The sequence below is a fragment of the Citrus clementina genome, unplaced genomic scaffold (assembly GCF_000493195.1).
Source record: "Citrus clementina cultivar Clemenules unplaced genomic scaffold, Citrus_clementina_v1.0 scaffold_7, whole genome shotgun sequence".
NCBI classification, from domain to species: Eukaryota; Viridiplantae; Streptophyta; class Magnoliopsida; order Sapindales; family Rutaceae; genus Citrus; species Citrus x clementina.
Window position 1 is genome coordinate 12,070,163 of NW_006262075.1, and position 13,320 is coordinate 12,083,482.

General features: G+C 34.7%; 1 protein-coding gene across 1 annotated transcript; it reads left to right on the top strand.

Annotated features, from left to right (window-relative positions):
* Positions 1-534: 534 nt before the first annotated feature.
* On the top strand, positions 535-3,978 carry LOC18036407 (probable disease resistance protein At5g63020). Its single transcript, XM_024180336.1, has 2 exons — positions 535-3,288; positions 3,817-3,978. The coding sequence occupies exon 1, from the start codon at positions 566-568 to the stop codon at positions 2,765-2,767; it is 2,202 nt and encodes a 733-aa protein (XP_024036104.1). The 5' UTR covers positions 535-565; the 3' UTR covers positions 2,768-3,288; positions 3,817-3,978.
* The last annotated feature ends 9,342 nt before the right edge of the window (positions 3,979-13,320 follow it).

Consider the following 13,320-nt stretch of genomic DNA (forward strand, 5'->3'; position numbering starts at 1 on the left):
GCCGGCCCAGCCCAGAAAACCCAGTGGCGATCCCAGAGATGGCCTCCTCTAACGAGTGCTGGGCCCAAAAATCTTTGCGGGTTGAGCCCAGCTCCGGCATAGCCCTTTTGAGCAGTAACAGTTGTCGAGACAAAAACCAGAAGACCCAACACTGTTCCAATGACAATGCATACGGTAAACTCTGCCAAGAGCCTTGGCTTGTCTGGAGTCAAAAGCCATCCACACAGAAGCAAAAAGGAACACAAACGAGCAAATTATCTCAAGCCAAAGGGCCTGCCTAGTCCCCAAGCCGATCTCAACAGGCCCATCTGGCCCAGGTACGACAACATTCAGGGTGCAGCCTCCAAGTTGTCAAATATTTATATTAAACTACAATTGCTGACTAGAAAAATCAAGATCGTATTACAAGTGGGTCCCGAATTGGACGTGCCTAAATCTTTTTATAATTTTCCCAGTGTAGCGGACAGAGGTCATTACTAAATTTCTCTTCCACACGCCACAGCAGCTTCGGTTAATCAAACTCAATCAATTTTCTTGGCTTCTCCGCTTATCAATATTACAAGGTATGGGTAGCATTTTTCAAATCACATGCGATGGTACTATTTTCAATCGTTGCTTAGATTGCTTTCTTGGAAAAGCAGCATACATAAGTAACCTCCAAGATAATCTTGTTGCCTTGGAGACTGAACTAAGGAAACTAATCGCAGCAAAGAACGATGTGATGACGGCGGTTGTCAATGCTGAACGGCAACAAATGAGAAGGCTGGACCAAGTGCAAGTGTGGGTTTCGAGGGCGGATGCTGTTAAAAATGAAGCTGATGAACTTATCAGAGGCGGCTCTCAAGAAATTGAAAAATTATGTCTTAGAGGGTTCTGTTCCAGGAACTGCACGTCAAGCTACAAGTTCGGAAAACAAGTGGCTAAAAAGCTACGAGCTGTGGAGACTTTAATCGCCGAAGGAGTTTTTGAGGCGGTGGCTGCCGAGGTGGTGCCTGAGAGAGCTCCAGAGCCTGTAGCAGATGAAAGACCTACCGAGCGAACAGTAGTAGGCTTGCAATCACAACTTGAACAAGTCTGGAGATGTCTTGCAGAAGAATCAGCGGGAATCATTGGCCTATATGGTATGGGCGGTGTTGGTAAAACTACACTATTGACCTATATCAACAATAAATTTCTCGAGAGTCCAACCAACTTTGATTGTGTGATTTGGGTAGTAGTTTCAAAAGACCTGCGACTTGAAAAACTTCAAGAAAATATTGGGAAAAAGATAGGTTTGGTTGATGATTCATGGAAGAGTAAAAGTGTAGAGGAGAAAGCTCTCGACATCTTCCGGAGTTTAAGAGAGAAGAGAATTGTATTGCTGTTAGATGATATATGGGAGCGGGTTGATTTAACAAAAGTGGGCGTTCCACTTCCAGGACCACAAAATACTACCTCAAAAGTCGTATTCACAACCCGTTTGATCGATGTTTGTGGTAGCATGGAAGCTGACAGGAAGTTCAAAGTAGCATGCTTATCAGAAAAGGATGCTTGGGAACTGTTTCGAAAAAAAGTTGGGGAAGAAACTCTTGGAAGTCATCATGATATCGTTGAGCTAGCCCAAACTGTGGCCAAAGAGTGTGGTGGTTTGCCACTCGCACTTATTACTATCGGTCGAGCTATGGCCTACAAAAAGACAGCCGAAGAGTGGAGACACGCAGTTGAAGTTCTAAGAAGATCAGCTTCGGAATTTGCAGGTTTGGGAAAAGAGGTGTATCCTCTTTTAAAGTTTAGCTATGATAGTTTGCAGAATAAGACGATTAGATCTTGTTTCTTATATTGTTGTTTATATCCTGAAGATTATGGCATTCTTAAATGGGACTTGATTGACTGTTGGATTGGTGAGGGATTCTTAGAGGAATCTGACAGGTTTGGTGCAGAAAACCAAGGATACTACATTGTGGGCACTCTTGTTCATGCGTGTTTACTAGAAGAGATAGAAGATGATAAAGTAAAAATGCATGACGTTGTTCGTGATATGGCTCTATGGATAGCTTGTGAAATTGAGAAGGAGAAGAGAAACTTTTTGGTTTGTGCAGGTGCGGGACTAAAGGAGGCACCTGATGTTAAAAGATGGGAAAATGTGAGAAGATTGTCATTGATGCAAAACCAAATTGAAACTTTGTCAGAGGTTCCTGCATGCCCTCATCTCCATACTCTATTTCTTGCCTCTAATAATAGTTTGCAGAGGATCACCGATGGCTTCTTCCAATTTATGCCTTCTCTCAAAGTTTTCAAGATGTCAAACTGCGGGAATTTAATTTTGGAATTACCTTTTGGGATGTCAAAGTTGGGTTCATTGGAACTTCTCGATATTTCACATACCTACATACAAGAGTTACCACAAGAGTTAAAGTTGTTGGTAAATCTGAAATGTTTGAATTTGAGGTGGACAAGCGAGTTAAATAAAATTCCACGGCAGCTAATATCAAATTCTTCAAGGTTACGTGTGTTGAGAATGTTGGGTACTGGCTGGTTCAATTTTCATGAAGCATCAGAAGACAGCGTTTTATTTGGCGGGGGTGAAGTTTTAGTACGGGAATTGCTCGGTTTGAAATATTTAGAGGTATTGGAGTTGACCTTGCGAAGTTATCATGCTCTCCAAATTGTTTTGAGCTCAAATAAGTTAAAAAGTTGTATTCGATCTCTTTACCTCCAGTTGACCGGAGATAGAAAGTCGATTATTGATGCTACGGCTTTCGCAGATCTAAACCACCTCAATGAATGATTGATTTTTAAAGGTTTTGAGTTGGAAGAATTGAAGATTGATTATACAGAGATAGTACGAAAAAGGCGGGAACCTTTTGTTTTCCGCAGCCTTCACCGTGTTACCATAGATTCGTGCCTTAAATTGAAAGATTTGACATTCCTCGTTTTTGCTCCAAACCTCAAGTCTCTTTCGCTATTCAATTGCCGTGCTATGGAAGAAATAATCAGCGTTGGAAAATTTGCTGAGGTTCCTGAGATGATGGGACATATAAGCCCTTTTGAAAATCTCCGAAGTCTTCGTTTGTCACATTTGCCAAATTTGAAGAGCATCTACTGGAAGCCATTGCCTTTCACTCATCTGAAAGAAATGGTGGTACATGGGTGTGATCAGCTTAAAAAGCTTCCACTCGATTCCAACAGTGCAAAAGAGCGTAAATTTGTTATTCGTGGACAAGCAGACTGGTGGGACCGACTTCAATGGGAGGATGAAGCCACTCAAATTGCTTTTAGTTCCTGTTTCCAACCTTAACTTGATTTCTGGTTAGTGCTGTTTCCTTAACTTTTACATATATTCTCGTCGTTTGCTTCGTGCAAAATACTAGGTCTTTTGTTCTCTGTTTTTATTTCGCCCATTTTTTTTTTTTTTTTTTGTCTTCTGCAAATGACAGACAAATGTTGAACTAAAAGGAATTAATGCTTTATAACTTTGCCGGCATTGCTTTTTTCTTTTTCTTTTTTGATTTTTTGGGGCGAGGGGGGATCGAATAGATGCTCTGGTTTTTGACTTTTTGTTGTCAAATTTTACTCTGTTTTTTTCAAATTGATGCTTGAATATTTGAATCAAATTAATGCTCACGTAAATTTGTTCAGTTGCCGTAAAAGGATATAATTACACTGAAATACACAAACTCTAGAATGAATAGAATTAAACAGAGAAAATCTTGAGTATATTAGCCGTCTTCACATAAAATCATATGAAAATTAAATTTTGAAGTTTTTATTTTCTATTTTTAATCATACCCTTTATAATTTCTTCTGTTCTAACTACAATAAAATTTTTGGTTCAAGGATTTTTATGAGGGGTATTAATAATAGTCCACCAAAAGAGTGAACAGTTGGATGCTGCCCTAAGGGTCTCTAATCAATAGCTGGAAGCAATTGAGAAGGCGGTCGTTACTGTGTACAAAGCCATGCAGTATTTGCTATTCATCTTAGTAATTATGAAGCTTTGGTAAAATTTTCAAACAAAGTTGACATGTTATTTTGAGATTTGGTTCATGATTTTGTATGAATATCGTTGTTCCATTGAGTTGTATATGAATTCAAATGTAAAATATTCTTTGGTTTTCAATTTTGAATTCAATTTCTTTTCTTAAGCATGTTGTGCAGAAATGATTTCTACTAAATCATTTTTGATAAACTACTTAAATTAAACAACTGCAATAAGAACTGTTAAGGATTTATCGTAAGCAGACTAATATGATAATTCTGAAACTATCATTTTTTTTTTCAATTTGTTGCAGGGAAAGCCAAATTTTGTATTTTTCAGTTTTATCTGATATGGAATTTATTTCCTCTACACTAGCTACCTAAAGATTTATCAAATTGCTTCTCTTCCCTGCTTCAAATTAATATCTTTATGCAACTACAATCTCATAGGAAAAGACAGTTTGGGTTGTATTTATTATAGTTTTTTTTTTCGTTAAGAGCAATTTATTTTAAAATCGTTTAGTAGTAACAGTTTTTATTGAATAATAATGGGGTAGGATTATTATAGGTTCAACTAGTTGTTAGAACATTATAAAAAGTCCATTTACTATCAAATGCTTTAAATTGGTGCAACATGATAATTGTCCCACATAATTTTTAATAATATATATGGCCCATAAATTTAATATGAATAAATGAGTTTCGATAGTTAAATTTGATACGATTATTAAATAAGTTATATCCATGTCAATTCGACTTAAAATCTGGTAAATTTAGATTTAGAGTTTATAACATGATAACTTGTTTTATGACATGATTTACTAATCAATTAATATTAAATTATATTTTAGCCAATCAGATATGTGGTACATTTGTCAAATTTTAAAAATTATTTATTTATATATGAAATAAATTTGACTAGACTGTGTGTAGGTAATAGTGCATAATTTCTAAAAAAATGTAATAATAACACGTTAAAATGTTATTTTTATGAAGAAAAATTGAAATTTTATTAAATAGGCGACACAATAATAAATGGGTTGAGATTATTTACATTTTAAGAATTACTCTGAACATTATTTTATTTTATAAATTTTATATTACAAAAACACCCATAGTTTAATTTACCATTAAGAACAATTTTGTGCGATTAAATAAAATACATTACTCTTTACCCTTTCACTACATCGACATAAATCCTAATTGTTATGTTTCTAATTTCTTTGATATGCTTATTGAAGTCCACATTATAATCAATTTTAAACTATTATACCACTTAAATACATTTTAGAATGAGAAGTTTGGTTTTCTTCATGGGCTGCCTTGCTGATGCTGTTATTGAAACTATCGAACTTAATAATTTTATGGCCAAAATGATATATGTTGAACCAGCTTTTACATCGAATTCTACCACCATAAAAAATCGTACTTGTAACATCTCAAGGTTCCAATTTATCAAAAGTTAATCATTCATATTTGTTAGTTCCTAACAGTCACAAGAGCGTACAAGCCAATTTTTGTAGCTCCTTTTTCTGCAGTAGATTCAAGTATATTATTATCAAGCATTTTTGTTACACCCTTAATTCCTTATCATCATCCCTTCATTCAGAGCAACTAAACAGAGGTCAATGTCATTATGTTAGAGTTACGAGGAAGAGTACTGCCAAAAAAGTTCTTTGTATGGGATTTAATTTTCTGGGTTTGTAGTGATGAACAAATTGAGGGTTGTTTTGGTATTTTCAAGAGTGTATTGAGTGAAAATTATTTTTAAAAAATTTAACAAATGAGTGTAATGAGTAAAAAAGTGTTTAAAGTATTTTTTAGAGTACAAATAGCTCCACCTTAATAAATGAGTTCTTGTAAAAATTGAGATTATTGATATAATTATTAAATAGGTTGGATTGAAGTTAGTTTAATTTTGACAAGATAATAAGACGACGCGACACAAATACAACCAACCAGTCAACCCAAATTGCAACCTTTTACTAATAAAAGATACCTGTTTGAAAAGTAATTATAAGCTATCTTCTTTGTGTTATTTCTCTAAAAATTTGCGGCACAAATATTATTTCCATGGAGAAAAGTACGAAATACCCGCTTTCACTTCAGCAGAAGCAAAGCAAAGCTATGAGCCATCTCTGTATAATTGAAACGCCATTGCTAAACGGTTCTTGATGATGGGTGCCACCGTGCCAGCGTTGTCGCTGATTTGCATGATTTATTAGTTGTTCAGATGGCGGATTTTGTACTGTCACTTTCATTTCATTCTTGAGAGCCACGTACAATACTAGGTGGCATTGAAGTTGCCCCAGTGGTTAGTTTTCTGATTTTTTTTAATTCAAATTTTTATGTTTTAGAAAAATGTAAGAAATATGTAGAAATGTTGACAGCTACAATTTTGAAACTTTGCCTAAAATTATTATCGTTGCTTATTGTTTCTTAGCTAAAGAGAAATCCTAGAAACATGAAATTATTATTCTATGCTTGTTTTAATATTATACATTAGCAGGTTAATTAAAAATTAGACGTGAATACAACAAGAGATAAGTGGAGAGAATTTGGTAGTCGACCGCATTTAGAATTTAATTTTTCTTTTAGCTGCCGATCATTAAATTTTATATTTCAGAAAATTATACCTAGAATATTTCAAGGATATACTACGAAGATTATGAAGGTTTGATTACATGTCACTATCAATTGCCTCAATCATTTGTAGTAAATTAATTAATCATTTTGCTGCAAATGATTTCCTATTAAAAAATTCAAGTCAGAGCTGAATTGCACAGTAGTTAGTCGTGCTTGCAATTCAAATCAAGTATTGTATTTTCTGCCTGATTTGGTTGATTCAACTATGTGCATTTGCATAATGGAGATGCTTATGAACGTTGTAGTATAGAAATCGAAACGTCTTGTCTTTTGCTAAGCCCAGAAGCAAAGTTCTTTGTATTATACTCATCAGTTTTCTTCGTTCTCTTCGTTGAAATTTTATCCAAACAGCGGTTTCTTCGAATTTTTGCCCTCTCTTACATTTTTAAATCTATCAAAGAACGGTTACCTGAGAAGATTGCCATCAGGTATTTCGAAATTGATTTCACTACAATACCTTAATCTATCAGATTTTAATCTATCAGATGCTCCCGTCACTCAGTTGCCAAAAGTGACAAAAGCCTTAGTAAATTTTTAGAGTAAAAACTCATTTATTCCTTATATTTTAAGATTAGTATCTATTTAGTCCTTATATTTTGAAAAATACCTTGAAACATCACTGCCATTAAAGTATTGATACCCTTACCGTTACTTTTTATTTATTTTGGCTTATTTTTACAATATTACCCTTTAATAATAATTTTTTTGTTTAGACATTAATAAAAATAAAATAATTAAATTACCAATTTAATCCTAAAAAATAAAAATAAAAATTTATATTAATTTTTAATTGTAAAAAATTGTATGCAAACTACCAAATGTGCAAACGGTGCTTGCAAAAAAATTAATATAAATTTTTTATTTTTAGGGTTAAATTAGTAATTTAATTATTTTATTTTTATTAATGTCCAAAAAATTAGTAATTTAATTATTTTCTTTTTATTAATGTCCAAAAATTATTATAAAAGGGTAATATTATAAAAGTAAGCTAAAAGAAATGAAAAGTAACGGTAGGGGTATCAATACTTTAACGGTAGGGATGTTTCGAGGTATTTTTAAAAATATAAAGAGTAAATGGACACTAATATTAAAATACAGGGACTAAATAAGTTTTTATCCTAAATCTTTAAGTGTTTGAATTGGAGTACATAAATTATCTCTCTACAATTCAAAAACAACAGATTTGTTACTTTTCAACGCTACAGGTTCCGCGAATATTCAGTTGTGGTTATCTTGTTGAAACACCAGAAAATAGCGTTCTATTTGGTGGTAATGAATTCTTGGTTGGGGAGTTACTTAGTTTAAAACATTTAAATGTATTAAGCATCGCCTTAAAAGGTTTTTCTACCGTCCAAAAATTTATGAGCTCCCAAAAGTTTCAAAGTTGTACAAAATGTTTGGAGCTTATAGACAGTGATGATTCAAAGTCGTTTGCCATGGCAGAGTTGAAGCATCTTGAAAAACTAGGTATTTCAAATTGTGGAAATTTGGAAGAGTTTAAGTTCTGCTGTGTCGAAGTTGGAAAAACTTGAGAAGATTTTTGTTTGAACAGCCTTCACCAAGTTAAGAGAAAGGCTTGTCATAAATTGAGGGAAGTGACATGGCTTGTGTTTGTACCAAATCTTAAGGTTATTCAGATAGAAAAATGTATGGAGATGGAGGTTGTTGGGAAAGAGACTACCACAAGCAGCTAAAAATTAAGCGAATACAAAATTCTTTCTCTCTTTGTGTGATTAAAATAGGATGTGCACCACAAACAAATAAGCAGAAAAATAAACCAATAAATGCAAAGCAAAAACCAACCACAAGAGACACCGATTTTTAAGTAGAAAATTTAAATTGGGAAAAATCACAGGATAGTAGTCTGATATAAACTTCTACTATATTAATGAGATTACAACACAAATTCTTCTCCAGATAATACTAGATGCTAACAATATTAAAATTCTCAACAATCTTAGTTTATAATAATAGATCTAAAATCTATTTCTTCAATAAGTGAGTATCTCAAATAATAGCTACTGAGAGAATAAAATACAGATCAACACCAGTAGAAATATAGAGGGCAATGTCAGGAACTTACCCTCCAAATTTAGGACTAATCAGAGCTAAAATAACCTTTTGATTGTTGAATCAAAGATTGAAAACCAAAAAAAAAAAAAATATCTCTTTCTCTCGCAGTGTCTTCTCACTTTCGCAAAATGTCTACAGCTCTCGCGATTCTTTACTTATTTCCTTAGTTAATTTCATCCAAGTCCAAAATTTTACAATAATTACACATCAAGCAAATTATTTTGGACTTTGAACTTTTTGGTCCACTGAAGTGAAATGGACCTTACAAATCTCCCCCTCCATCTCATCTAAGGGGCACCACCAAGCCCGCTCTCTACTTACAGCTTTCCAGCTTCTCCTTGGGTAATGACTTTATCATCATATCTGATGCATTCTTCGTTGTGTGAATTTCTCCAAGCTGCAACTGTTTCTACTCAAGCACGTCTTGTATCCAATGATACTTCATATCAATATGCTTCGATTTCAAATGATATGTTGAATTCTTTGCCAAGTGGATGACACTTTAACTGTCACAGTACACAACATAACTATCTTGATTAACACCTAGTTCTTGTAGAAAATTCTTCATCCACAAGGTTTCTTTGTAACTTTCAGTGATTGTAATATACTCTACTTCTGTAGTAGACAAAGCAACACACTACTAAAGTCTAGACTGCCATGAAACTGCTCCTCCTACATAGGTGAGCAAATATCTTGATAGAGACTTTCTAGAATCAACATCTCCTGCCATATATGCATCCGTATCTACTTGTAATATAGGTTTGTCACCACCAAAACATAAACATGCCTTGGAAGTGCCTCTGAGATATATGACAATCTACTTTACTGCTGTCCAGTGTTTTTTACCCAGATTAGAGGAAAACCAGTTGACTACCAACTGTTGAAGCGTACCTCAAACTACCAACTGTTGAAGCATAAAAAACTCTTTTTATCTCTTGCTTCTCTTTCTCACTTATGGGACAATGCTTGAAACTAAGCTTGAAATGACCTGCAAGTGGAAAATAAACATATTTTGCTTTGTCCATATTATATCTTTTAAGAACTTTTTCAACATATGCTTCCTGAGATAACCATAAATTCCCAGTTTTTCTGTCACGAGAAATCTTCATGCCAAGAATTTGTTTCGCCGATCCCAAGTCCTTCATTACAAAAGACTTGCTAAGCTCTCTCTTCAAATTGTCAATCTTACTAGTATCCTTGCCAACAATCAACATGTCATCCACAAAAAGTAAAAGAATAATAAAATCATTATCACTAAACTTTTTCACAAACATACAATGATCACACATTGTCTTGCAAAAGCCATGATTCTCCATAAAAGAATCAAACTTCTTATACCACTGTCTTGGTGCATGTTTCAGCCCATATAAAGTTTTTTTCAATTTGTACACAAGTTCTTCTTTACCTTTGACACTGAACTCTTCAGGTTGTTATATGTATATTTCCTCCTTTAAGTCATCGTGTAAGAAAGCAGTCTTTACATTGAATTGTTCAATTTCCAAATCCAAGCTAGCTACTAATCCCAGAGGTGCTTGCTCAATTGGTTCTGCTGGACCATTATTATTATCCTCTCCAGCTCCCCTATGATCATCATGAACAACATGTGGAGAAACCGAAGTTGGAATAATAAGAATCTCTGGAGATGGCTGAGACTTATCATTTTTTTTTCATCACCAACTATCTAATTTTTAAGAAACACAACATCTCTAATTCTGATTACTTTTCTTGTCACTGGATCCCATAATCTGTACCCAAATTCTTCATGTCCATAGCTTAAGAAAATACATTTCTTGGCTTTATCATCAAGTTTTGATCTCTCATCTTTAGGGATATGAACATACACTCTGCACTTAAACACCCTCAAGTGTTTATAAGAAACATCTTTCCCAATCCAAACTCTTTTAGGTACATCGTCATCTAATGGAGCTTAAGGAGAAAGATTAATCAAATCAACTACAGTACGCATAGCCTCCGCTCAGAAGGATTTATAAAGCTTGGCATCAGAAAACATACATCTGACTATCTTTTCAATTGTTCTGTTCATTATTTCTGCAACACCACTCTGCTGAGGGGATTTTGGTACAGTTTTCTTAAGTTTGATTCCATGAGATCTGCAATACTGCTCAAATGGTCCTCTGTACCCACCATCATTTTCTGCCCTGACACATTTCAATTTTTTTCTTGTCCCTCTCTCAACATAAGCACGAAAGAATTTAAACATAGTAAGCACGAAAGAATTTAAACATATCAAGCACTTAATCTTTAGATTTTAAAGCAAAAGTCCATACTTTTCTAGAACAATCATTAATAAAAGTCATAAAATAAAGTGCACCTCCTATTGATCTATTTTGCATCATGCAAATATCAATGTGAATCAAATCAAGGATTTGTGACTTTCTAGATGGAGAAAAGCTTTTAAAAGTTACTTTATGTGCCTTTCCAGCTAAACACTAAACACAAGTCTTGAGGGACGTACCTACAAAGCTTGGTAGAAATCCTTTTTTGGCAAGAGTTCCTAACCCTTTCTCACCAATGTGACCAAGCCTTTTATGCCATGTCTCAATGTCAGAATTGTTTACAGCCATATTCATATATTCTTTCTTGATTTTGGCTTCTATTACGTAGAGGGTGTTCATTTTCTTTCCTTTAGCCAACACTAGAGAGCCTTTGGTGAGCTTTCATTTTCCTTCACCAAATTAGTTAGTATAACTATCATCATCAATTTTTCTTGTGGAGATCAAATTAAGACGAATATCTAGTACATGCAAGCTTTTTTGTGGAGATCAAATTAAGGCGAATATCTAGTACATGTCTGACATCTTTAAGGAGTAGCTTATAGCCAACACTGGTTTGAAGCAAATATCTCCTATGCCCACAATCTTGGATGCCCCCTCATTTCCCATCCGAACATGGTCATAATTACCATTAACATAGGATGTGAAGTAATCATGATGTGCAGTTGTTGTGCAAATTTTAATGTACTCGCAAGCGCACGAATCTATTGTAGTATAGATCAATGGTGACGAGTGTCGATCCCACGAGGAGGTGGATTTTAATTGTGTATAGAATTAATTTTGCAAATGGTTGATTGGATTTGTGGTGGAAATGATTTGGAATATGCTAAAACTTAAATTAAAATGGCGAGAATAAATTCTAAAATTGGAATTGAAATTGCGAGAATAAAGTTGAAGAGAATTCTATTGAAATGACGTACTTGGGTATCTGGATCCGTATCAACATGCATCATGGGCTAAATAATGCGTATTAATGCCAATTAAATCATGAGGGGGGAATCCACACCTCATGAACCACGCTCTAATCAATATGGTGCTAAGGGCTTATCGTGCCAAATAATAATAACCTTGTACTAGAGAGCCGGTGTAACCAAGGCGGTACTAGACAAGATTAGTATTATTTGTCGACGAGAAGTCAAAACATCCACAAAAACTAGAGGGGAAGAGAAAATAAATTTACCAAATAAAGCCCATGACACATGTTGAGACTTCACCTTCAACCCAAGCTTAAAAGAAAATTAGCTACTCATAATTGAACTAAGGGCAAAATGGGAATTTATTAAAATACGAAGAAAATACAAGATAGAGAGGGAATTACAGAAAATGGATCCCAAAAATGGATTCAGAGATATCAAATTAGGGGGGGAGGCCCCCTTTTTATAGATACATGGAGTAAATCATGGCAATCGGATTAAAAACAGTTTGGACGCTCAGGATTGCGCCACGTCATCAGTCAACAGTCCACGGTTTGACCACGCGGATGAACAGTAATACGGTTTGACCCATATGAACAGTACGCGGTTTGACCCGGATGAACAGTAACGCGGTTTGGTTGAAAATAATCCTGTGTGATGCATGCACCGTACGCGAGATTTTTTGTCCACTGATATGCTGCCACGTCACCATCAACAGTACATAAGAATTTTAGTCCAACAGGATCGTGACACCTCATCAGTCAATGCCACATCATCGATCCGTCTATGTGAGCAGTGCCGTGAACAGTAACATATACAGTACCGTATACGTGAATAGTACCGTACATGTGAATAGTGCTATTTTTCCTTTTATGCTCCTCCTAAGGTTTTCGACCGTCCTGAGTTCAAAAGTGATGTCCGTTTTACCGTCTGATCTCTCCTTTATTGTGAAATCACTATAATACCACTAAAATACATAAAATACTTAATTAAAATAAAACACATGTAATTAAATCACAAGAAGGTTAAATACATAAAAGTAAGGGTTGTTAGTAAGACTTGAAATGTAAAATGATGGTTTTCTCCTTTATAAATATGCATTTTCTAACACTCAACAGCAGTAACCACGATGTGCAGTAACATCAAACGAAGCACCCGAATCAATCACCCAATTACTGGTATGGCAAGTAAGATTTATAGAGCTATCATTATAAGCAATGCCCATATCACCATTAATTACGGCTGTAACATTCTCTTTGTCATTTTTCTGACCATCGCCTTTTTCTTTCGCATGTTCTCTTTTCCACAATTTACACTACCTTTTTACATGGCCCATTTTCTGACAATGAAAGCACTTAGCTTCTCCTATGGGACTTAGATCTTCCTCCAGGGTTATCATTATTCTGATGACGGAAATTTCTGCTTCGACTTCTCCC

Bases quoted from the DNA above. Each gene is read 5' to 3' on its own strand.
- LOC18036407 (XM_024180336.1), top strand. From the start codon at position 566: ATGGGTAGCATTTTTCAAATCACATGCGATGGTACTATTTTCAATCGT.